Source organism: Oryzias latipes, chromosome 9 (genome assembly GCF_053564925.1).
Source record: "Oryzias latipes strain Hd-rR chromosome 9, Olatipes_Hd-rR_3.1".
Classification (NCBI taxonomy): domain Eukaryota; kingdom Metazoa; phylum Chordata; class Actinopteri; order Beloniformes; family Adrianichthyidae; genus Oryzias; species Oryzias latipes.
In genome coordinates, this window is record NC_136245.1 from 81,964 (window position 1) to 107,466 (window position 25,503).

The following is a 25,503-nucleotide window of genomic DNA, read 5'->3' on the forward strand; positions in this document are numbered from 1 at the left end:
CGCATTTCTAAACTTCTGAAAGTTCCATTGAATAATAATAATAATAATAATGGATTGGATTTATCTGCGCTTTTCAAGACACCCAAAGCGCTTACATTGTGTCCATTATTCATTCACTCCTCATTCATACTTGGTGATGGTAGCTACGGTTGTAGCCACAGCTGCCCTGGGGCAGACTGACAGAGGCGTGGCTGCCATTTCGCGCCTACGGCCCCTCTGACCATCACCGGGATCATTCATACACATTCGCACACCAGTGGAGCCACACTGGAGGCAAGGAGGGTAAGGTGTCTTGCCCAAGGACACAACGACATTTTTTGGCTGGTGGGAGCGGGGATTGAACCGCCAACCCTTCGATCATTGGACGACCCGCTCAACCACCTGAGCCACTGTCGCCCCAATACCATTAGGGCCATCATCCGGAAGTGGAAAGAACACGGCATTACCATAAACCTGCCACGGCCAGGTGCTCCTCGCAAGATTTCAGACAGAGGAGTCAGAACAATCATCAGAAGGGTTCTCCAACAGCCCAGGACCACTCGTGGAGAGCTTCAGAAAGACCTGGAATCAGCAGGTACCGTTGTTTCAAAGAAAACAATAAGTAATGCACTCAACCGCCATGGCCTCCATGCACGCACACCACGCAAGACTCCATTTTTGAAGAAGAAGCATGTTGAAGCTCGTTTGGAGTTTGCGACACAACATTTAGATGAACCCATGACATTCTGGGAGAAGATACTCTGGTCAGATGAGACCAAAATTGAACTCTTCGGATGTCATAAGACACAACATGTTTGGAGGAAAAATGGCACCGCACATCACCCCCAAAACACCATACCAACAGTCAAGTTTGGAGTTGGGAGCATCATGGCGTGGGGCTGTTTTTCAGCATGTGGTACTGGTAGACTTCATATCATGAAAGAATAATGACTGGAGAAAAGTATCGAGACATTCTTGATCAGAATCTGCTGTCATCTGCCAGGCTGCTGAAGATGAAAAGAGGGTGGATCTTTCAGCAAGACAACGATCCCAAGCACACAGCCAAGGTAACACTCAACTGGTTAAAGAAAAAGAAAATAAAGCTGCTAGAATGGCCCAGTCAATCACCAGACTTGAATCCAATTGAAAATCTTTGGAAAGAACTGAAGATCCGGGTTCACAGAAGAGACCCCCGGAACCTTGAAGATTTGAAAGCAGTTTGTGTGGATGAATGGGCCAAAATCACACCTGAGCAATGTATTCGACTGGTTTCTCCATACAGGAGGCGTCTTGAGGCTGTAATCACCAACAAAGGTTTTTGCACTAAGTATTAAATAAATTTCAGTAAGCGTGTTCAATACTTATTCCCTGTGCCATTTCACTTTATTACACATAACTTCATTTATGGACATAAATGTTTGGATTTCTTTCTATGTGTGCATTACTTGGGTTGATGCCGACATCTGGTGAAAATTTCATGTCAATAGCTCAATTAGAAATACTTTTTTTGAGAGAAATATTGACGTGTTCAATACTTATTTTCCCCGCTGTAAATGTTGTGTTGTTCTTAAAGTCTGTGTTTTGGTTATTTCTTGCAATAAAAATATTATTAGCAAACACATATTACATTAGATCATTGAAAAAAAAACCTGTCTTAAACACGGAGTGGTTTTGGTATGATAAACCCCCCAACCAGCCATTCATAATAAGGATCCCTGTACAGAACACAATGGGGTCATAAATGACCCCACTCGGTCATTACAGTCAGTAAAATAGCTTGGTCGCTTGAGGGTTAAAAGACCAGGAATTTATTGAATTCTTTAAAAAAGAGTGGCCAACCTTCTTAGAATTCAACAATACTCCAGACATCTCACCATGTCTTCTTTGGGAAACAGCAAAAGCAGTCATGAGAGGGAAAATCATCTCTTATTTAACTCATAAAAAACGTAAAGAGAGAGCAGATTTATTAGAAATAGAAAATAAAATCAAAACCCTGGAGACTGCTTCTGCTGCTTCTGCACAGGAACACATTCTGGATGATCTGAAAACATTAAAGCTGCAGTTAAATTACATTATCAATAAACAAACACAATTTCAAATACAAAGACTTCGACTTGAAAGATTTGAAAACTCAAACAAATCTGGCAAATTTCAATCTAATCAGTTTAAAATTAATAAAGAAAAATCAACAATCGCTTCTTTTATGGACCAAACAGGATATGTCACTCACGAACCAGTCAATATTAATAACGCATTTGAAAACTTTTATAAAAACTTGTACACATCACAGATCAATCCGTCAGAGCGAAGTATTGACTCATTTCTTAATAATGTAAACCTACCCAGGCTAAATGAGGATCAAATTACAAACTTAGACTCACCGCTCTCGTTGTCTGAACTCCGTGAAGCTCTGTCACTTATGCCTGATGGCAAAGCCCCAGGACCAGACGGGTTTCCTGCTGAGTTTTATAAAGAATTTTGGGAACAGCTGGCACCAACGTTTTATAAAACGCTCACATTTATCAATGAAAGCCAGTCAATGCCACCTAACATGAACTCCGCCAACATTATCCTTCTTCTAAAACCAGACAAAGACCCCACTAGTCCTTCGAGCTATCGTCCCATTTCTTTCATCAATGCAGATGTAAAAATTATTTGCAAAGCACTAGCACAGAGAATAGAAAAAAATCACTGCTCACATAATCCACCATGATCAAACTGGTTTCATCAAAGGTTGACACTCGGATGACAATGTCAAAACATTAGACTCATCCATATCAAGCTTTTTATGGAACAAGAAACCTGCAAGAATTAGTCTAAAAACTTTAAAATCTGCGAAAGGCTTAGAATTAACTAACTTTCACATGTACTTTCTTGCAAATAGATTACATTGCATCTAAAAATGGTTAAAAAATAATCCAGAAACCAACTCATGGTTAGACTTGGAACAGGCGTTATGTGGAAAGATCAACGGTTCTGATCTACCGTTTATTAGCCAAACAGTTAAAAAACAGGAATGTTTCCAAATTATTAATATAAATGCTACTTTAACAGCCTGGTGGAAATTTCTCAAAATAACAAACTCCTCAATTCAACCGTGCAAAATGACACCCATCTTGAACAACCCAGACATTCTTATAAACAAAAAAAATGATCCACTTCCTAGCTTGGCAAGCAGGGGGCGTAACACTACTAGAGGACTTAATTATTGACAGAAGATTCATAACACCCCAGGAATTACAAGACAAACATGGAACAAATAACTTTTTAGAATATAAGCAACTTAAATCTATTATTACAAAAAGGTTTAAATATAAAGACAACGATTTAAAGCTACCAGAAGTAGTTACTTCACTGATTAATTATTCAATGAATAAAACTCTCTCCAAAATTTACAAATCTTATGCAAATTAGATAATAATATTTCACTTCCGACAACGAAATGGGATGCAGATTTGAGCATCAGCACAGATGAAAGCTTCTGGTCAGAAATGTGTCTAAACACCTTTAAACTGACAAAAAAAATCCAATTTCAAAACTCTTCACTGCAATAGCAATCTACCCAACAGTTACATGCATGCACTGTGGTTCTGTACACCTGTCCAGGCTCTCTGGCAGCAGGTATGTGCCGATCTATCAGTCTGGCTTAAGGTTTCAATCACAGCTTCACCGTCACTTTGTGTGCTTGGTGACATGAGTGCCATCGATATAGAAGGAGGATTAGTATCTATCATTTTCATAACTTTTGTATTGCTAAAAAAACAATTTTAATTAATGGGAAAAACAAGAAAAATATTACTGTAAGTCAATACAGAAATCTCCTGTTTGATCATATCAGCTTGGAAAAAATGTCAGCCCAAAGTTCAAGTAACTTTGAAAGAATTCAGTCTCTCTGGTCTCCCGTAGCTAACTCCATGACTTAAGGGGTGGGGGGCCTGGTCGTTGCTGCTCCTTGCCTTACTGCCGTGGTTCGGGGCGAGGGTCGGGGCCTTCCGGTGGTGGGTGGTGGGGACTCCGTTGGTCGGGGGGTCGGGTCCAGTGCCTGGGTGGGGCGGGCTGGGGCGCTGCGCGGTCTCCTGGGCTCGGGTGTGGGGATGTATTGTATTTGTATTGACTTATATTTTTTCTTGTTTTTCCAATGTTTTTCCAATTTATTAAAATAGTTTGTTTTAGCAATACAAAGACATGATAGATAGATGATAGATACTGATCCTCCTTCTATATCGATGGCTCTCATGTAACCAAGCACGCAAAGTGACGGTGAAGCTGTGATTGAAACCGTAAGCCAGACTGATAGATCGGCACATACCTGCTGCCAGAGAGCCTGGACAGGTGTGCAGAACCACAGTGCATGCATGTAACTGTCGGGTAGATTACTGTCACAGTGCTGACAAATGTCTGAGTTACTGAGACCCATCTTGAACATCTTCTGTCCAGTGTAGTAAATCCTGTGAAGAGTTTTGAAATGGATTAGCTGCAGATTTTTGTCAGTTTAAAGGTGTTTAGACAAAGTTCTGACCAGAAGCTTTCATCTGTGCTGATGCTCAAATCTGCATCCCATTTTGTTATTGGAAGAGAAATATTATTTTCTAAATTGCATAAGAGTTTGTGTATTTTGGAGAGAGTTTTATTCATTGAATAATTAATCAGAGAAGTAACTACCTCCAGAAGTGACTGACTCCAGCCATACAATAATGTAGTGTCCCTTTCCCACACTGAGGCACGGAGACTTAACCTCTTTTAAGGTTCTTTACTCTGGTTACTGCAGACCGCAACAAACGCCGAAGAATTAATTCAGCAACTCCTGAATCTCTCCAGCGAGATGAAAGCGCTTCTCCCAACTTTATATTCCCCTGCTCCCGCTCCAGCCCTCCCATTTCCCTTATTCGGCCCATAGCTGAACCCCATTGGTCCAAACTACCTAACAACAGGCTGAGCGACAGAACTGAGAGCCAATCATATCTCTGCTTGATGCGTTCAATGAACTCCAGAACTTATAACGCGGCCCAACAGCCACCCAGTCCAACTCTGTCCACGACAATATGTTTAAAACTAAATATTCAAATGAATGTGTGCATTTGATGTAATTTCAACACTTTTAAAGTACAATAAGTCTGTGGATTCTTTTTAATAACATCGTTATGCTGTTGCTAATAAATGATGAGTATTTCTCGTGGTAGTTCTGCTGATGGTCTAGTCTGGTTGATACGTGGTGAGTTTCTGCTTCATGCAGGCGTTGAGACTTTAAACGTGATCTTAGGTTGATCTAAATGTTCTGTAGATGTGAGACAGACTGCTCACATGCAGACCTGGAGCCAAACACACACTCACACTGCAGTGAGTGACGGGCAGCGGGTTTTACGTTTTTACAATCCCTGCGCGATTCACCTGCTGCCCGTGCCCACAAACCCCCCCACCCTCACCCTCTGCTTTCTCCCTCACACATCCCGTCCCCGCTACTGCGCACTCTTTCTCAGAGACGGGAACGCGCAGTTTTAGGCACGGCAATTCACAGGTTTCCAGCTGGTACAAACTCTGAAATAATAGATCATAGTAAAACTGATAATGCTGGCGCAGATTTTTCTCTCCAAGCACCGCTACTACTGCGCGCCTTTGGCATCGCGCCCGAGAAGGACTCGTCTAATGAAAAAAAAAAAAAGTATAATTAAAGATTTGTCTGCGAGCCACATGTAACCATCAGCAGAGCCATATATGGCTCGCGAGCCATAGGTTCCCGACCCCTGCACTAGACAGTGCTCTGAACCTTTTTTCTTCAATGATTTGTGATCTTCACTGGTGTCCATGGATTACATGAAATCTTTCCACCTTTATCCACCTTTTTCATGGTAGGGAGAAAACGTCAATGGAAGGGGGGGGTCATCTAAGATAGCACAAGGGTTACGATGGTTTGGACACGTTGAGAAAAGAGAAAGTGAGGATGTTGGTGAAAGGATCTTGACAATGGAGCTGCCAAGGGAGAAGCCTAAGACCAAAGAGGAGGGTCATAAATACAGTCAAGGACAACACGAGGGTGGTTGGTCTGATGGCCAATGATTTGCTGAGGGACGAATTAATTCTTTTTTTTATTACATCTTATATTTTCTAGGTGGTGCAGTGGTTAGCGGTCTTGCCTCACAGCAAGAAGGCTCCTGGTTTAAATCCTGGCTGGGATACCTGAACCAGAATGCCAATGGGGGACCTTTCTGTTTGGAATTTGCATGTTTTCCCCGTGCATGCGTGGGTTTTCTCTGGCTTCCTCCCACCGTCCAAAAACATGCTTCATAGGTTCCTTGGGTACTCTAAATTGCCCATAGGTGTGAGTGTGCTTGGGTGTATGATTGTGACCTTGTGACGGACTGCCGACCTGTCCAGGATGTCCCCGGCCTTCACCCATGAGTGGCAGGGATAGGCTCCAGCAGCCCTGTGACCCAAAAATAATAATAGGTTAAGCAGATTAATGACTTGTTTTCTAATGATGAATCATTTTTTGAAAAGAACAAAAGTCAATTTTTTAAATAAATTTGATGTTTATTCATATATACATGAATATATTAATCTATAACCAAAAGAGAAGAGAATGTACAATGCAAAACGTCATTGTATGTACAAATCAATAAATAAACAGCCAAAACAGTTTTTCCACAGACCTGTTGTCTGTAATGTTCTCCAGAAAAAAAACACACTTTAAATTTGAAAGGGGGGAATTCCCTTACTGAAAAACAGGCATGGTACACAAGCAAGTCCAGACAACTGTATGTCAATTTAACCCTTGTGCTATCCTAAGCACTTTAACATTGGGAGTTGGGTCATCTAGACCCACTAGACAGTGCTCTGAACCTTTTTTCTTCAATGATTTGTGATCTTCACTGGTGTCCATGGATTACATGAAATCCTTTAACCTTTATCCACCTTTGTCATTGTAGGGAGAACACGTCAATGTACGGGCGGGGTCATATGATAGCACAAGGGTTAACAAAGTCACAGCCCCACAGCATTTAGTTAGCCCCCCCCGGGTTAAAACCTTTAAGAGTTTATCAGTGTTGAAATGAAGCTGGAGGAGAAACTGTAAGGGCAGGGCAGGTTCCCTTCTAGAAAAATATCAGTTCCAACATAACAGAAAGCATGTTTGCCACATTCAATTAGTATGATGTTTAAATGTCAGAAGCTGCAGTGTTTGTCAACCAACTTGGAGAGGAGTCTGAAATCTGTTCTTCTCTGAGGAATTTAAGGTCCTGGTGAAAAGGAGTAACTCCTGACATTAGAGCAGAGAGAATATATAAAGCACACATAAAATGATGGAAGAACTGAAACTTGTTGGCATGAAAAAACTCAACAGATTTGTGTGGTTGGAGCACTGAAGAAAAGTAGGAAGAATAATCATTTTTAGTTTTATCTGCAGCTGGAAATATATTTCCTTTAGAGTGCCCCCGTGTCATTTCCAGAAAATACACCAAGAACAACACCCCATAAATAGGCCAAGCATCTAAAAAGAAAAGATTATTTCTTTCAGATGTCTGGCAAATGGTAGTCAGGTCTTTCTACATCACAAACAGATTGAGCTTCAGTTGGGTGTTCGGGCAAGAAGTGACATTTCAGTTCACAGTGTGAGATACAAACAATTGTGCTCATAAGTTTACAGACCCTGGAAGAAATGATGATTTCTTGGTCATTTTCCATATATTATGAATGATAACCCAAAAACTTTTTTCCACAGTTGGTGGTTGGGTGAAACCATTTATTGTCAAAAAAGTTCAGTTTCCCCCTTTTAAATCTCAATTGATCCTGTTCAAAAGTTTACATACCTTGATGACTTTGTTCTGAAAAAATGCACACAAGCTGATCCAAAAAGGCTTTGATTGACAACTCAAGGTAACCAATCTCACCTGTGTCTCATCTATCTGTAATCAGTGTGCCCAAAAGGTCTTGGAGTTTCTGGACTCCCAGCACAACCCTTGGATCCTTCAGTGCTGCACTGACATTTCTGGATCCTTGGGAAAGCTAAAGAGATGTCAACAGATCTATGGGAAAAGGTAACTGAGCTGTACAAAACAGGAAAGGGATAGAAAAAGATATCCAAGGAACTGAGAATGCCAGTCAGCAGTGTTCAAACTTTGATGAAGAAGTAGAAAGAGAAGTGAAGTTTCTGTTGAAACCAAACCACGGTCACAAACATTTCTGCCAGAAAATCCTTAGGGGTTCCAGGAAAAACACACAAATAACTTCATTTGTGATCCAGGACTCTAAAAAAATCGAGGTGTGGATGTTTCCAGATGGACAATAAGGGGGCACCTGAAGAAAAATGGGCTACATGGTCGCGTCGCCAGAGGAAAGACTTTTTACACAAATGCCAAAACAAAACAACAAACAAAACAGAGACATGTCTCCAAACTTCTGGACCAAAGTCATTAGGAGTGATGAGTCCAAGACTGACCTTTTTGACCACAACTATAAACACTACAATTGAAGAGGAGTCAACAAGGCTATGATAATAAGAAGACTATTCCTACTGTGAAACAGAGATCAGAGGCTGCGCACGGAACGCAGTTGCACATTTCAACATGACTAGGATCCAAAACACAAGGCCAAGTCCACCTGTCGTTGGTTTCAACAGAATAAGGTGAAGCATCTGAAGTAGCCATCTCCGTCTCCTGATCTCAGTATTAATGTGCCGCTCTCGGGAGATCTCAAACAGGCCGTTCAAGCACTGTAAGAAGAATTTAAAAGAACTGGAGGGTTTCTGCCAAGAAGAATAGGATTAAAGAAAAGAAAGAACCTCATCCAGAACGACCACGAGAGACTTTAAGCTGTTATGGATGCAAAATGAGAATTTACAAGGTATTAAACACTGGCCTATGTCAACTTTTGACCAGGGTAATTTAGGAAGTTTCTGTTTTCATTAGGATTCAAACAGAGTAAACAGAATTTGTTGACAATAAATGGTTTCACCCAACCACCAACTATGAGCGGAGAAAACGTTGTTGTGTTATCATTCATATTTTATGAACAATGACCAGGAAATCTCAATTTCTTCTTTGGGTATGTAAACTAGCACAACTGTAACTTACCAGCATAGAAAAGGGCTGGGGTTCACAGTGTTCAACAAAGGTCCAGACAACACACCACCAGTTATTAAAAGCTCTATCATTATTTATTTTCCGGACTAGGGGGCTCTCAGTAAGAAATATTAAATATTTTCTATGGAAAGAGGACAAGAGCCACTTGTCCATCATGACTGTTTCAATTAATTTCCTGACTGTTTCAGACACCCCCCACAAAGACCCATCCCAGAAACCTGTCACAAATGCTTCATGCTCATCAAAAAACACCAGCACGAGTGCCCATCATAAGCCCCACTTCAAATGCCCGTCACAACCATCAATATCAGAAACGCCTGTCACAGAGACTTGTCCCAGATCCGTTCCCACCAAAACCAAGGGCATCATTTGTGAAGAGCGCCTGTCACTAACGCCCATCACAAGGGCCCGTCTGTGATGAGCTCTTCTGGAATGCCCGTAACAAATACTTGCCAGAAGCGCTCATCACAGACCCCTTCCCAAATCGCTGTCATTACTGCCCATCACAGGTAACCATCTCAAACACCACCAAAATGCCCCTGTTGGATGAACAAGCTGCAATATTGGAAACTGATCAAAGAAAACACTGTAGAGGAGGCTGAAAAATAGCAGCTAGATGAAACTGATTATTTATATTCATTTCATGACAATGACTGAATATTATTTGAGTTAGATAAATTCTAAATGTTTAGAATAAACTGGAAAATGTATAAACATTCAGATTAAATGAATGATTAGTCAAACAGGATATCTAAACGTTTATGAAAATTTGTTTCCAAAAGGTTTTCAACAAAGTTTGTGGTTTTATGAAAATAAAAGAAGATTTTTGTCAATTTTTTTGTAAAAGTATCAGCTGAAAAATCTGAAGTGTTTCTAAGATATTTTTATTATATGACTTTCTATGATTTATATCTTTCTAAAGTTTTCATCAGGAATTATTTCAAACTACATTTCCAACAACCCAGTACTGATTAAATCTATAATCAAGCTCATATGAGAAAAAAAAAAAAGTCTATATTCTCTTTTCTGAGCAAATCTACGATCCAAGACTTTTCCACTGAAGGACAGAAATGTTGACTGAGTTTGTTCCGAAATGGCAGGTCACAGCTTGAAACAGAAGACAAAAAGAAGAAAAGGAGGAGAAGGTCAAACTAAAGACTAAATTGTGGAAAAAGCCAATGTCACGTGGTCCACTCATTGACTGCACAGATGTGGATATTTACAGTTTCTGTCTTTTCAGTTGCCTCAATGCTTTCAGTCCAACCTCTTTACGTGGTGGTGGTGGTGGATGGGGGGGTATTTAGTGCCTGTACACTTGACAGCTGGATGTCCCGCCCCCTTCATGTACTTCCAGTATGAGTGCTGCCAAAGGGCACGATTTTAGGTGAAGACAGCAGCTTCAGGAAAGCAGCACAGAGATCTCAGGGGGGAAGGGGAGCAGATCAGGGGATGTAAACAAAATGCCATGAAAAAGAAAGCCAGATGCTTCCCTAAAAGTGGTGCTTCGTTGTGGCAGTGCGCAACAAAGAATTTTGTTCCCACGAGTAATGTTTTGTTGCCACGGAAACCAGCTCAGTTTGTAAAAGCTCCTGTAGGAGTGCTGCTCTTTCACCCAGAACAAGTCAGGCTTTAGAGAAGTCTTTTCTCCAAAAATGTTCTCTTCTGCAGGGGGTGTGGTGGACGGGTGGGGGGTGGGGTGTAGCAGTAGCAATGCCATCAGAAAATCCCTTTAGCAATTTTCAGTCCCTTCTGTTTCATGCGAGGCAGTGTGGAACTGGACACGTTTTTGGCTCGCAGGGGCCGAGCTGGGCCACGCTTCTTTAGAACAAAGTCGTAGTTGGCAGTGGAGTTCATTGCGTAGAAGACGTTAGCATTGTCTGGAATCCGAAGCTCTATGGAACAAAGAAAGGCAGAAAATGAATGACATGTTTTCATTAGCAGCGACTAAGCCTTTGAAGGGTTTTGATCACAACGCTGCAGTTTTAAACCCAGACAAAAATGAGGATCAACTGTTTTCAGAGGCTTTCTAAATTAAACCGGATGATGAATACGTTTCACCTTTGTCATCAGAGATCTTCTGCATCAACTCGTAGTCCTCGGCCCTCTCCCGCTCCAGATTGTGTTTGATCATTGCCTTTCTGATGACCGCCGGAGTTTTGTCCTGACTTGTCACCTGAATTAGAGGGAAACAGACCACTATTTTAACAAGAAGTTCTAAGTTCTATAAGATTGCACTAGTCCACGTGAACCAAAGAAGGGCTCCTCACCAGGATACTCTTGTACATGTTCCCATTTTCCACGTCCAGGCTGACCCTGATAATGCAGCAGTCGTCCACCTGCTGGTTGTACAGTGGGAGGGACAGAGTTGAGTAGGTTGATGCAGCCGAAACAGAACGTTTGTGGGAGCGGGAGGCTGATAGTGGTGTGGAGGATGACACAGAAGAGGAGGAGGCACTACTGGAGCCTGACCCAGAACCAGAGCTGGAACCCAAGCCAGAGGTGTCCAGGGAGGACAGAGAGGTGCACTCCCAGAACTGAAGACAGAGACACAAAGGTTGCGGCCCAGAGTAGATTATTTATTGTTTAAAACTCTAAAACAGGGGTCCCTAACTAGTGGATCTGGGCCCGGATCCGAACTTGACGCAAAACTAATACGATGGGTGCCTCTATTTTAAATGGTGCCGCTTTTGTTGTTGTTGTTGTTGTTGTTGTTGTTGCAACAAAACACATTCTCACTTCCAACTCGTCATATAGGACGTACTTTCGGGGCACCCTCCAGATCCCTTTTTTAAATTTTGGGTGTCCCCAACTCGTCATTTTCGACGTGTTGCCTGTTCACATTAAATCAGGGATCCCCAACCCCCAGGCCATTAACCAGTATGCGGTCCAAGGGCGGCTTGGTACCGGGCCGCAGACAGGAAAAAATACAGACGCTAACTTCCATTCTTTCCTCTTCAATTTCTGATTCAGAAGGAGGTTTTATTTTGGAAAACTACCAGACTCTGTTCACCACATCCGCCTGTCTTGATGCGTCACGTGACATAAAGTGGCTGCTCCCTTGGAGCGCTAGCTAGGCTAAAAGCCCAAAGCCAAAAGTTAACAAGAACCAAACAAAAAGACACGTTTGGAAAGCTTCATTGGGAAGAAAAGAGTCAGAGAGGAAACTGAAGAAGAGCCTTCAACCTTACAGAAACAACGCTGCTGTTTACAGGCAAAATCAGGAGTCTTCCTTCATGGACGGATTTATGGAGACAGTTGTTTCCACGGACCAAGTCACTCTGCATAATGTGCGGCGACTGACTCTCAGTGTTTCATATAATCTCACAATAATAAAGATGCAGACACAACACATTTACAATATTTTTTAGAAAATACCAGTTTTATGATGGTTGTGTCATTTTATTTTGCTTTATTTATCTGTCACTGACTTTCAACTCTAAGAGGTGGAAGCATCATGCTGTGGGGCTGTTTTTCAGCAAAGGGACAGGGACGACTGACCCGTGTATATTAAAGAATGAATGGGACCATGTATGGTCAGATTTGGAGTAAAAATCTCCTTCCATCATCAGCATTGAAGATGAAACGTGGCTGGGTCTTTCAGCATGACAACCATCCCAAACACATGTTGCCGGGGTAACGAAGAAGTGGCAACTCCATAGAAAATCTCTGGAGGGAGTAGAAAATCTGTGTTGCCCAGCGACAGCCCCAGACCATCACTGCTCTAAAGGAGATCTGCATGGAGGAATGGACCAAAAATACCAGCAACAGTTTGTGAAAACCTTGTGAAGACTTAAAGAAAATGTTTGACTGCTGTCATTAAAAGGGTATAAAACAAAGTATTGAGTTGAACTGGTGCTATTGACCAAATACTTACTTTCCACCAATTTACAAATAAATTCTTTAAAAATCAGACAATGTAATTTTCTGGATTTTTTTTCTCTAATTTTGTGTCTCAAAGTTGAGGTTTACATATGAGGAAAATTACAGGCCGCTCTCATCTGTTTAAGTGGGATAACTTGCAAAATTGGTGGCTGGGTGAATACTTTTTTGCCACACTGTAATTTATTACTGTATCACAATTTATTTTTGTAACTCGTAAACATAAGGCTGTGTTTTTTTATATAGATAATCAAATCCTGGGCTGTTTTAAGACCCCTGCACTAAATTTTACACATCTTTTAAACACCACATTTCTAACATCTCTGATCAAATTCTAGTGAATGTTTTTTTTTCATACATGTACCAAGTTTTAATGTGCAGCATAATCTTTGTTTGTAGGGAGGAATGTTACCGTGGAAGTGGCGTCTGCTGCATGAGCTTCTTTTCCCAAAACAGAGATGGTCAGTTTGACTGATGGCGTCGATGTCTGTGGGACAACAACAGATTCAGAGATTTGTTAAGGACACGTGCTCAGTTACAGCAGGACAGAAGTTTTAAACAGACGTCACAAGAAAAGGCTGAATGATTTTCCTGTTACTGCTCCCTCCAACCTGTGCAACACGGAATACAGTCAGAGAAAAAGATCATGTGGCTCAAAACTAGATTCACTGCCACACCTGTTTTTTGTTTTTTCATTTTATGATAGTTTCAAGAAAAAAATAACTTTTTTAGTTTTGGTTTACTTCAAGCAATTTCAGCAACAACGAAAAAAGAAAGGAAAAATGACAGTAAAATGCGTAGATCTATCAAATCTATTCAAGATAATCATTTCTAAATATATATACAATTTTTTTTTTTGAAAAATAAAGAAAAAAGAAAATGTCACTATTTTATCTGCACCATAATTGCTTTGAATAATAGACATATTTGCACTTTTAAACAGTACACAAAAATGACACATTGAATCCATTATATTTTATTATTGTCAAAGAGTTTAAGTATTTGCTTGAACGATAGGGGTGGGTTTAAATACCTGCTTTTTCACTGTTATTTTGTTATTAACTTTTTTTTTTACATATTTGCCATAATTTGGCTTTTAACATCTTAGAGTTATTTACACTTAATACTAAAATGACGTCTGTGACGTCATTTCCTGGTGAGCTATTCCCAGTTCTAGTCGTGTGTGACTGCTGTCCTCTTGTTTGGCATTAGCCTTACTACTATTGCTTACTCTAAGGGTTATCTGGGTTAATATTCACATCTAGTACCTTTTATTAGCGAATTCACCACTGTTAAACCGCTTGCTGTTCACTTTCTCATTTTGCTAAATAGACCACTTCTCTTTACCTAAACACCGCTAGCCTTAGCTTAAAACCTAGCATGGCCACCACTCCTTCCGCCTCTCCTCCTCTCTCCTGCCCCATGTGCCATATGTTTAGTGATGATCCTGCCTCCTTTAGTGAAAATAGCGGTAGGTGTGTCAAGTGTAGTCTTGTGTTAGACTTGGAGGCCAGGCTGGAGCAGTTAGAAGCTCGGCTCCGCATAGTGGAAGCTAAGCCGGCTAGCCAGGTCGTTACTCGTAGCGCGGGCCGCGCTACGAGGGCTAACTTAGCTAGCACCCCAGTGCCCTCCCAACAGCCGGGAGACAGTCAGGGGTTTGTACCGGTTGGGAGGAAACATAGTGCTAAACGCAAAATCTTAGAGCACCCGAGACTCCACGTTAGTAATAGGTTCTCCCCCCTCGGCGACACACCCGCTGAACCCTCAACTCTGGTTATAGGCTCTTCTGAAGTTAGAAACGTGGAGCTCCCAGCGGCTACAGTCAGGTGTTATCTGGGGGCCAGAGTTGGTGACATCGAGGGGAACCTTAGGATGTTAGCTCAGAATAAGTCCAGGTTCCGTCGAGTCGTGATTCACGCAGGCGGTAATGATGCCCGACGGAGACAGTCAGAGGTGGTTAAGTTAAACGTAACTTCGGTGTGTAAACTGGCTAAGACGATGTCCGACACTGTAATTTTCTCTGGTCCCCTGCCGAATTTAGTCAGTGATGAAAAGTACAGCCGCTTTTCATCATTTAACCGCTGGCTTTCTAGATGGTGCCCAGAAAACGGCGTTGGTTTTATGGATAACTGGAGCGCGTTTTGGGGGAAGCCCGGTCTCATGCGGAGAGACAGCGTCCATCCCACTCGGGACGGTGCCGCTCTTCTTTCTAGAAACATTTCTGCTAGCCTTAGTCTGTCAACCTGACAATCCAGAGACGAGACCCGGGCGCAGAGCAGCAGTGTAAAACGCTCCTCTGAGCCTCCCTTAGGGTTAGTGCCGGTGCAAAACCCATGCAGGGAAAGTCAAGCAGGTCCGAGCTTTAGCTTATGTGCTGAAAGACAAATGAAAGGAGCGCGTCTTAGAAACCTTAAAGTGACAGACAGCAGTTCTCACAAGCAGAATTATGATGTAATTAAATGCGGTTTATTAAACATTAGATCCATTTCCTCCAAGTCCCTCTTAGTCAATGAGTTAATCATTGATAACAACCTTAGTCTTTTAGCCTTAACAGAAACTTGGCTCCATCAGGATGACTATGTTAGATTGAATGAAACAACCCCCCCCCACTTATGCTAACTATCAGAAATCCAGGATTTCAGGGAAAGGAGGGGGTTTGGCAGTAATATCACAGTCTAGCTTACTTCTCAGCCCAAAAGTTAAAAATGCTTATAATTCATTTGAAAACATCATATTGTCTTTAAGTCACCCAAACAGGAAAACTCCAAAACCTGTTTTACTCATAATTATTTATCGCCCCCCCGGCCCATATTCAGAATTTTTAACTGAGTTTTCCGACTTCCTATCGACTATTGTCTTAGATTCTGATCAAACTATAATATTAGGGGATTTTAATATTCATGTTGATGACCCCAGTGACTGCCTAGGAAAGGCTTTTGCAGCTTTATTAGATGATGTTGGTTTCACCCAAAGTGTGAATGAACCCACTCACTGTCATAACACACACCCTGGACCTTGTTCTAACCCATGGTATAGAGATCAGCCAGCTGAGTGTCCTTCCTCTTAACCCCATCATTTCTGATCACTTTCTGATTACCTTCCAGCTTACACTGGAACATCCTTCTGCTCCAGTGAATAAGAAACAGCTTAGAAGAACCTTAACTGACCGTTCTGTGTCTGAGTTTAAACACACAGTTCAGCCAGTACTTAGTGATATTCTGAGAAAATACTCTTAGACCAGCTCCCATAGTATCAGTCCTAATATAAATGACCACTTTGTTAATGATGCCTTACAAGCCCTCACGAGTACACTCGATGTTGTTGCCCCCTTGAAACCTAAGTTCGTCAGACAAAACCGAGTAGCACCGTGGTTTAACGCTGAAACTCGTTCTCTTAAACAAGAAACCCGTAAGTTGGAAAGAGAATGGCGCCGCTCCGGTTCAGAGCAGTCTCTGGATATCTGGAAACATAGCCTATTAAATTATAAAAAAGCTCTGCGTAGAGCTAGAAGCCAGTACTATTCAACCTTAATATCAGAGAATGGAAATAATCCAAGATTTCTTTTTAGCACTATAGCTAAATTAACTCGCAGTCAGAGCTCAGTAGAACCACATGTTCCTGTTTCTCTCAGCTCTGATGATTTTCTTACATTCTTCGATAGTAAAATCTCAAATATTAGACATAAGTTAAATCAAGTTATTCCTACTATCAGCCCAGAACAGGCTGAAGCGGTAGAAATGGAGGCATCCATAGAAACCTCTGTAACATTGGACTGCTTCACTGCTGTGGATCAAGCGGAAATAACATCAATTATTACGTCCTCCAAATCCTCAACGTGTCTGTTAGACCCAATTCCCACTAGACTTTTTAAAGAAACTTTTCCCCTAATTAATGATCCCATATTAACAATGATAAATACCTCTCTGGAAACGGGTTACGTGCCACAGTCTTTTAAATATGCAGTTGTTAAACCTCTTATGAAAAAGCCCAGTTTGGATCCTAGCATCTTGGCCAACTATAGACCGATATCAAACCTGCCCTTTATTTCTAAAATCCTAGAAAGAGTTGTAGTTAAGCAGCTTTACTGCCACCTACAGGACAACAGCCACTTTGAAGACTTTCAGTCGGGGTTTAGACCTCACCACAGTACGGAAACTGTACTAGTTAGAGTCTCTAATGACTTGTTATTGGCCTCAGAAAAGGGACTACTTTCTATTCTGGTCCTGTTGGACCTCAGTGCAGCCTTTGACACTATCGACCACGGTATTTTACTCCAAAGATTAGAGCAGGACATAGGGATCAGAGGATCTGCTCTCCAGTGGTTTAAATCCTATCTGTCCGATAGGTATCAGTTCGTTAATGTAAATGGCCATTCCTCTCAGTGCACTCGAGTCAACTATGGAGTCCCACAGGGCTCAGTCTTGGGACCGATCCTGTTTACGCTTTATATGCTACCCCTAGGAAACATAATCAGGAAACACAGCATTAATTTTCATTGTTATGCCGACGATACGCAGTTGTATTTATCCATGAAGCCTGACCAGAATGACCAGATAGAGAAACTGAACGCCTGCATCAGTGACATCAAGACCTGGATGACAATTAATTACCTCCTCTTGAACCCAGAAAAAACTGAGGTCATTATACTAGGTCCTAAAAACCTCAGAGATACTCTGTCTGCTCAGATAGTCTCCCTGGATGGCATAAGTATAGCCCCCAATTCCACAGTTAGAAACCTTGGGGTTTTATTTGACCAGGATTTATCATTTAAGGCTCACATATCTCAGGCGTGCAGAACTGCCTTTTTTCACCTGCGGAATATTGCTAAGATCAGAAATATACTTTCTAAGAGTGATGCTGAAAAACTCATCCATGCATTTGTTACGTCGAGGCTGGATTACTGTAACTCCTTGTTAGCAGCGTGTCCTAAGAGTTCCTTAAGAAGTCTCCAGCTTGTTCAGAACGCAGCAGCTAGATTGTTAGCAGGAACTAGCAGAAGAGATCACATCACTCCTGTGTTAGTTTCGCTCCATTGGCTCCCAGTTGATTCCAGAATCAAGTTCAAGATCCTCCTGTTAACCTATAAGGCCTTACATGGAATGGCCCCGTCCTATATTAAGGACCTCATAGTCCCTTACCATCCAATGCAGGACTGCTTGTGGTTCCTAGAATTAGTAAAAGTACGGTTGGAGGTAGAGCGTTTAGTCACCAAGCCCCTGTCTTATGGAATAAACTCCCAGCTCATGTAAGAGAGGCCGACTCAGTTTTTACATTCAAAGCTAGACTGAAAACATTCCTCTTTGGACAGTCTTATTGTCAGACTAGTTAGTATTCAGAGATTATTTAACTTAATGTTAATTTGTTTAAATTAAACTTAATAATAACTATTTCTTTTAAAAGGCTGCTAGAAGTTGAAGCTGGGGTAACTATGGTGCACTGGGGTTCTGTCCTCTTTCCTTTTTTTACTTCTACCCTTCCTCTCCTCTATTCTTGATCATAATTTATCATTTAGTTCTCCATGCCTCTGTTTGGTGCAGTGCGATTCATGTATTGTCCCTCTTTCCCTCCTGGGGAGTGGGAGTGCTTCCAGACTCCTGTTGGCTCATCCGTGCTCCTGTTCCTGACCGTTTACCTCGCCTCTGCTCCTGCTCCTACACCTGGCTGTGGTTCCTGTCTCCGGCTCGACTCGCGCCTTTGACTGTCCCCACAACCACGGCTGGATGAAGCTCGTCTGCTGGACTTTTATATATGTAGTTGTAGATTTAGATAAGTTAATTCTTCTCTAAGAGTTCTGGTAAATCGCCTGTCCGTCCTGGGGGAGGATCCCTCCTTCATGTGGGCACTCCTGAGGTTTCTTCGTTTTTTCCGGAATCCGTTTTTTTTGGGGATTTTTCCTTACCGCGAAGGGGGGTCTAAGGGCAGGGATGCCAGTATAGCTTAGTCAGTTTGTTAGTTCATTTTAGTATTTTTCTATTGAACTCTTTGTATTCATGATCCTTTTGATTTCATGTTTTACTTCGAAGCCCATCGAGACGACTGTTGTTGTGATTTTGGGCTATACAAATAAAATTGAATTGAATTGAATTGAATTAAAATATTTATACTATAATAAATTATACTTATAATTTATCAATTAACAAAAATGATTTGCTTTTTGATTACCACCCGAGGATATAACTACACTATTGCAATAATTAATATTACACAACACAAGTACCAAAAATTGAGTGCTTATTGATTATCATCAGAAAGCCTTTTTACATCATTCCAGAAAACATTATGCATCACATGTCAAGAAACAAATACTCACTATCATCAAAAATTATTATTGTACAAACCCCCAAGTGCACACACACTATTATATTTTCCATTTGTTTGATCAGGCTGTGACTTTAAGGTCTTCTTACCTCTATAATTTGAAACAAATGGATTTGTTCATTTTCTTGCATTTTTGGATATTTGTACATTATTTTTAGCCCAGTGCTTAAGCCTGGGGTGTCAAACTCAAATTACTCTAACTACACTTTTCATACAATTATGAAAATAAATATAAATAAAAACAGGCAGGAATATTATTCTAGAATAAATCAACTTAAACCCTAAATAACTTTTAATAATTTTCTCTACATAAAAGTATGTTCTTTCAAATGTGCACAAATTAAAAATATAAACGTGCTGCAAAACTATACAAACAAATCCTGGAATATAAAAAAAATTTGTGTTTTCAGCAAAAATTAAATCAAATTATTCAGCTTTTTCCTGTATTATTTTGTCAGAGCTGGATGTCTGACATCTTTTTTAGTGGCAAGTCGGTGAGTTTGGTGTGAGGTTGTGTGTTGTGGAGATTCTCAGAATGGACTGCAGGGGGGTATTCCAGAAAGCAGGTTATGGTAGCTCCCACGGTAAGTTTGAGGCTAAGGAAGTTGATAACCTCAGCTTTCAGTTCCAAAAACAGAGGTATGTTTCAGGGTATGTCAAGTTGCCATAGCAACTCATGCTCTGAACATAACCTGGTCTGGAGCAGGTTTAGTTGAAGGTTAGTTTGTTTTCAGAGAGGTGAAGCAGCATGGTGTGTCCATTTGAAGATGATTTAGTGGATGAAGAAGCTCAGATAATACTTTTTCCACCATGAGAGGGTGATGAGACCACATATGGATGTTGGAAAAATAAACTTTATACTTTGATCTAACTTCATTATTTGCTTCAGTTAAGATAAATCATTTTTTTATTTCAGTCAGCTTAAAAATAATACATAGTTATAAGACATTTATTTTACTTTCATTCATATTAATTCAATTAAGTAGCTGTAACTTTGGTGCCGCAAGGGATTGTGGGATACCATTCCCTTTGCCTGTCTGGACGGATTTGGGTTTAAATGTGGGTTTTTGACCAAATGTGTTTAGTTGTTTAGCTCTTTTACTTTGTTTTGTCTAGTTATTTTCTCCTACTATGCTTAAGTCCGTGCACCATGAGTGAGAGGGAGGGAGAAGATGATGAGTTTATATCACACCCCTATCATCTAGTACTGTAATGACAAAGTCTGAAAATCCAAAAGAATGTATGCACTCTGCGCATATTTTTTCTTTTTTTATTGTAATACAAATGAGTATATTTCCCGACTCAAACTTAGACATAAGAGAGTTTAAGAATTATAATTATTTAAGATGGAAAAAAGATTAATTGAATTGGAGTAAGATGACATATAGTTAGATAAATATGTAAATTTGAGTTGTATAAACACTAATTAACTATTATAGACGTAAGAAATTAGGTTGAATAAATTTAACTCAAATTACTTGTATAGAAGTACAGTGATCCCTCGCTACAACGCGGTTTACTTTTCACGGTTTCGCTACTTCACGGATTTGCATTGTGCATTGTGTTCTGCATTCTGATTGGCCAAAAAGTCATTTCGCTTCTTCTCTACCTGTGCGTCAATAATGTTGCAGTTTAATATGTACACATACGTAAATCAGCTTGCCAAATTTACAACACGTACGTCGTGCAAATTCTCTTGCAATTTCGAGTTTCTCTAAAACCCATAGAAAAAAGAGCGACAACTGCCTATCACTATGTTCTTCTCCCGAACAAACACACCTGCACCGCGGGCTTCAAAAGAAGAAAACACTGCAGAGCGGAGTCAGGATGCAGCGGCTCAAGAGCAGTGAAATACACCTGAGTCGCTTTTTTTTCCGACTGTACTTTGTATTTTTTTCATAATCATTTTACTTTTTTTTTTTACCCCCAGGCCGGGAGCTCCCCAGGCGATGGGACCCAAGCAGCCTGGGAGAGGGGGAGGAGGGGACCGCCCACCCACCCAGCCAGGCGTAGAGTCCCCATGCCTGGAGGCATAGGCAAACCTGGCGTCTGGGCCCCCAGGCCACAGGACAGGCATGCTTAGCCGTGCCAGATGCGGGCCATGGATGAAGCCAGGGCCCCAAGAACCCATGAGCCTCACTCCTCAAAATATACATACCAACATAAACACACACACATGCACACACACGCTCACAAACAAACACACAGGCATTTCGCAAGGAAGGTGGGACCTTGGACCATCTGTCCCCCTACCCCATCCCTGGAAGGGGGTACTGGGCCCTTGGCAACGGCGGCCGTGTACCCTGGGTGCTGGTTTCCTGGGCCCGGCGGCCCTCTCTCCACACAGGGAGACGGATCCCTGATCTTTCTGGCAAGGCCAGAAGCCGGGGATCACATCACACCTGAGCCGGGGGTGTCCGTGTCCCTGTGGTGTGGGTTCTGGTCCTTGCCCCCGGGTGCTGGGCCTCGCCAAATTTCCAACTGTGGCCGAGCCTGGTCGGACCATGTTTACAACACCCCTTGTGGGCCCCCCTTTTCTCCTGGGTGACCCCTCCTGCCTTGCTCCTTCCTGCACCAACCGTGGGCCCGGTGGGTGCCTGCCTGGAGCGCGGAGCGGGTCTCCCTAGGGAGGAACTGGCTTGTACCTGGGTTTGGGGCGGGGGGGTGCCCAGAACTCCTGGATGGTGATGAGGTGCTCGTCTGGGGCTGTGGGCATCCTTCTCAAGTGGGGCCCGGCGTTGAGCCCTCCTGGCGCTGCGGGGGAGCTGCTCTCCTGGTTGGGCCGGGGCTGCGCTCTCTGTCCCCCTGTGCCTCCCTGCTCTCTGGCTCTGGGGGCCCTGCAGCTGTCTTGCTGGCCCTGGTCTGGGTGGCGGATGTGATCTCCCAGGGGCCGGTTGTTCTCTGCCTGCTACCGTGGCTTTGGGGGTTCTGGCTGCTGCCGCGGCTGGGGGTCTTGGTGTGGGGATGGCTGGGAACTCTCCCTCCTTCTTTTCACATTCCACCATCAATTTTTGAAGAACATAAACACTCACCTGAGCACAGGTGTTAGCTCACCTCTACATAAATAGTTTGCGTGATTGAGTGATATATTTTACTCTAGTTGGTTTGAAGGCACAAGTGTGCGTGTGTGAACAATATCTATTGTGTACATGTCGACATGTGGACATTTTTGCAGCTAGCAGATGTGTTTATAACATTTGAGTGTGTGTGTGGACAGGCCCAGCCCTTTGAGATTTGTATTACATCTGAACCTTACCATAATGATAAACATCCAGTAGCTTGTTGCTTTATGCTGCTTCATGGTTTTACTCCCCCCCCCCCCCCCCCATGATCACCCGCCTATCCCCCTCTCTCTAACATCCCTCTCTCTTCTTCCCTTCTTTCCTTTTCCGTCCGGTCCAACACAAAAGATTTTTAAATATGATCAAATTGAATAGTTTGGCCTCGATTAAAAAATGGGTTTATTCAGACTTACCTCTGTTTTGTCTGAAGATTCATAACCCCTGTTGTTAAAGTAAGATATGTCCAACACAAGAGGCCCTCAGCTCTCATCTGTTTGTCCAGCTGTTGGACAGGACAAGTAAAAAAATAAATAAATAAAATAAAAGAACCCATGAGCCGCCCACCACCCAGCCGGAGCACCACCTCTGCAAGCCAGCCCCGGCACCCGACCCCAGCAACCCAGAGATCACCGCGCAACCACAGCTCCACCCCCCCTCCACCACTACTCTACACTCTACAACCCTCGTTGTCGTACTTTGCCTTTAGTACCAAACTCAGTGTGCTCAGTTTATCAGCAAAGTGCATATTTGATGTTTTGTCTGATAATTCCGTCTTAGAATAAACCATTTAATTCAAATCAACCTTTATTTATATAGCACTTTTTCAACAACATATGTCACTCAAAGTGCTGTGCATAAAAAACAATAAAGGAGGAGGATCCCCTCAGAGGAAAACACTGGAGTGTAATAAAAGGTAAAAGGAATAAAATTAAAATATATATAAAACATGGACAAAAAACAAATAATTACATAAACCTTAATAGGCTGGCTTTTGGGACATGGAATGTCACCTCTCTGGGAGGGAAGGAGCCTGAGCTGGTGCGAGAGGTTGAGAGATACCGTCTAGATATAGTCGGGCTCACCTCCACACATAGCCTGGGCTCTGAAACTCAGTCCTTAGAGAGGGGTTGGACTCTCTACCACTCTGGAGTTGCCCAAGGTGAGAGGCGGCGGGCTGGCGTAGGCTTACTCGTGAGCCCCCAGCTCAGCCGCCAAGTGTTGGAGTTCACCCCGGTGGACGAGAGGGTCATGTCCCTCCGCCTCCGGGTGGGGGACAGGTCTCTAACTGTGGTTTCGGCTTACGGGCCGAACAGCAGTTCGGAGTACCAGGCCTTCTTGGTGTCTCTCGAAGGGGTACTGGAAAGTGCCCCAACGGGGGACTCCATTGTCTTCCTGGGGGACTTCAATGCCCACGTGGGCAATGACAGTGGCACCTGGAGGGGTGTGATTGGTAGGAACGCCCCCCCTGATCTGAACCCGAGTGGTGTTTTGTTATTGGACTTCTGTGCTCGTCATAGTTTGTTCATAACGAACACCATGTTCGAGCACAAGGGTGTCCATCAGTACACCTGGCATCAGGACGCCCTAGGCAGGAGGTCAATGATCGACTTTGTAGTTGTTTCAGGTGACTTTCGGCCCTGTGTCTTGGACACTCGGGTGAAGAGAGGGGCGGAGCTGTCCACCGATCACTACCTGGTGGTGAGTTGGATTCGCTGGCGGGGAAGGAGGCCGGAAAGACTTGGAAGACCCAAACGTACTGTGAGGGTCTGCTGGGAACGTCTGGCTGAGCCCTCCGTCAGGGAAGTCTTTAACTCCAACATCCGGGAGAACTTCAAACAGGTACCGGGGGAGGTTGGGGACATTGAGTCCCAGTGGACCATGTTTTCCACCTCCATTGTCTCTGCTGCTGCTCGGAGCTGTGGTCGCAAGGTCTCTGGTGCCTGTCGCGGCGGTAACCCCAGAACCCGGTGGTGGACACCGGAAGTAAGGGATGCCGTCAAGCTGAAGAAGGAGTCCTACCAGGCCTGGCTGGCCTGCGGGACTCCAGAGGCAGCTGACGGGTACCGGCAGTCTAAGCGAGCTGCGGCCCAGACTGTTGCGGAGGCGAAAACTCGGTCCTGGGAGGAGTTCGGTGAGGCCATGCAGAAGGACTATCGGTTGGCCTCGAAGAAATTCTGGCAAACCATCCGACGACTCAGGAGGGGAAAGCAGTTCTCCACAGGCACCGTTTTCAGTGCAGGTGGGGAGCTGTTGACTTCGACTGGGGACATTGTCGGGCGGTGGAAGGAGTACTTCGAGGATCTCCTCAATCCCACTGACACGCCTTCTTTTGAAGAAGTGGAGAATGAGGATTTTGGGGTGGGGCTGTCCATTACCCGGGCTGAAGTCACTGAGGTAGTCAACGAGCTCCTCGGTGGCAAGGCCCCGGGGGTGGATGAAGTCCGCCCTGAGCACCTCAAGTCTCTGGATGCTGTGGGAGTGTCTTGGCTGACACGTCTCTGCAGCATCGCGTGGCGGTCGGGAACCGTACCACTGGACTGGCAGACAGGGGTGGTGGTTCCCCTCTTTAAGAAGGGGGACCGGAGGGTGTGTTCCAACCATAGGGGAATTACACTCCTCAGCCTCCCTGGGAAAGTCTATGCCAGGGTACTGGAGAGGAGAGTCCGTCCGATAGTCGAACCTCGGATTCAGGAACAACAGTGCAGTTTCCGTCCTGGTCGTGGAACAGTGGACCAGCTCTACACCCTATCTAGGGTGCTGGAGGGTTTGTGGGAGTTCGCTCATCCAGTCCATATGTATTTTGTGGATTTGGAGAAGGCGTTCGACCGCATCCCCCGTGGCATCCTGTGGGGGGTGCTCTGGGAGTATGGGGTCCGGGGAGCCTTACTGAGGGCTGTCCGGTCTCTGTATGACCGGAGTAGGAGCTTGGTCCGCATAGCCGGCAGTAAGTCAGACCTGTTCCCGGTCCACGTTGGACTCCGGCAGGGCTGCCCTCTATCACCGGTTCTGTTCATAGTTTTTATGGACAGAATTTCTAGGCGCAGCCAGGGGCCGGAAGGGATCTGGTTTGGGGACCACAGGATTTCTTCTCTGCTTTTTGCAGATGATGTTGTCCTGTTGGCTTCATCGAACCGGGACCTCCAGCGTGCATTGGGGCGGTTTGCGGCCGAGTGTGAAGCGGCTGGGATGAT

General features: G+C 43.3%; 1 protein-coding gene across 2 annotated transcripts in view; it reads right to left on the minus strand.

Moving 5' to 3' along the window:
* Positions 1-6,486: 6,486 nt before the first annotated feature.
* LOC101164630 (ral guanine nucleotide dissociation stimulator) overlaps positions 6,487-25,503 on the minus strand; it is a 38,630-nt gene continuing 19,613 nt past the window's right edge. Inside the window, exons 15-18 of one of the 2 annotated variants that reach the window (XM_011473101.4) lie at positions 13,345-13,419; positions 11,321-11,392; positions 11,112-11,226; positions 6,487-10,945 (exon numbers count right to left, since the gene is read on the minus strand). In XM_011473101.4, the coding sequence (XP_011471403.1) occupies positions 10,770-10,945; positions 11,112-11,226; positions 11,321-11,392; positions 13,345-13,419 (438 nt within the window). In that variant the 3' untranslated portion in view covers positions 6,487-10,769. Of the gene's footprint in view, positions 10,946-11,111; positions 11,227-11,320; positions 11,588-13,344; positions 13,420-25,503 lie in introns of both variants that reach the window. The other variant, XM_011473100.4, reaches the window with a different exon arrangement.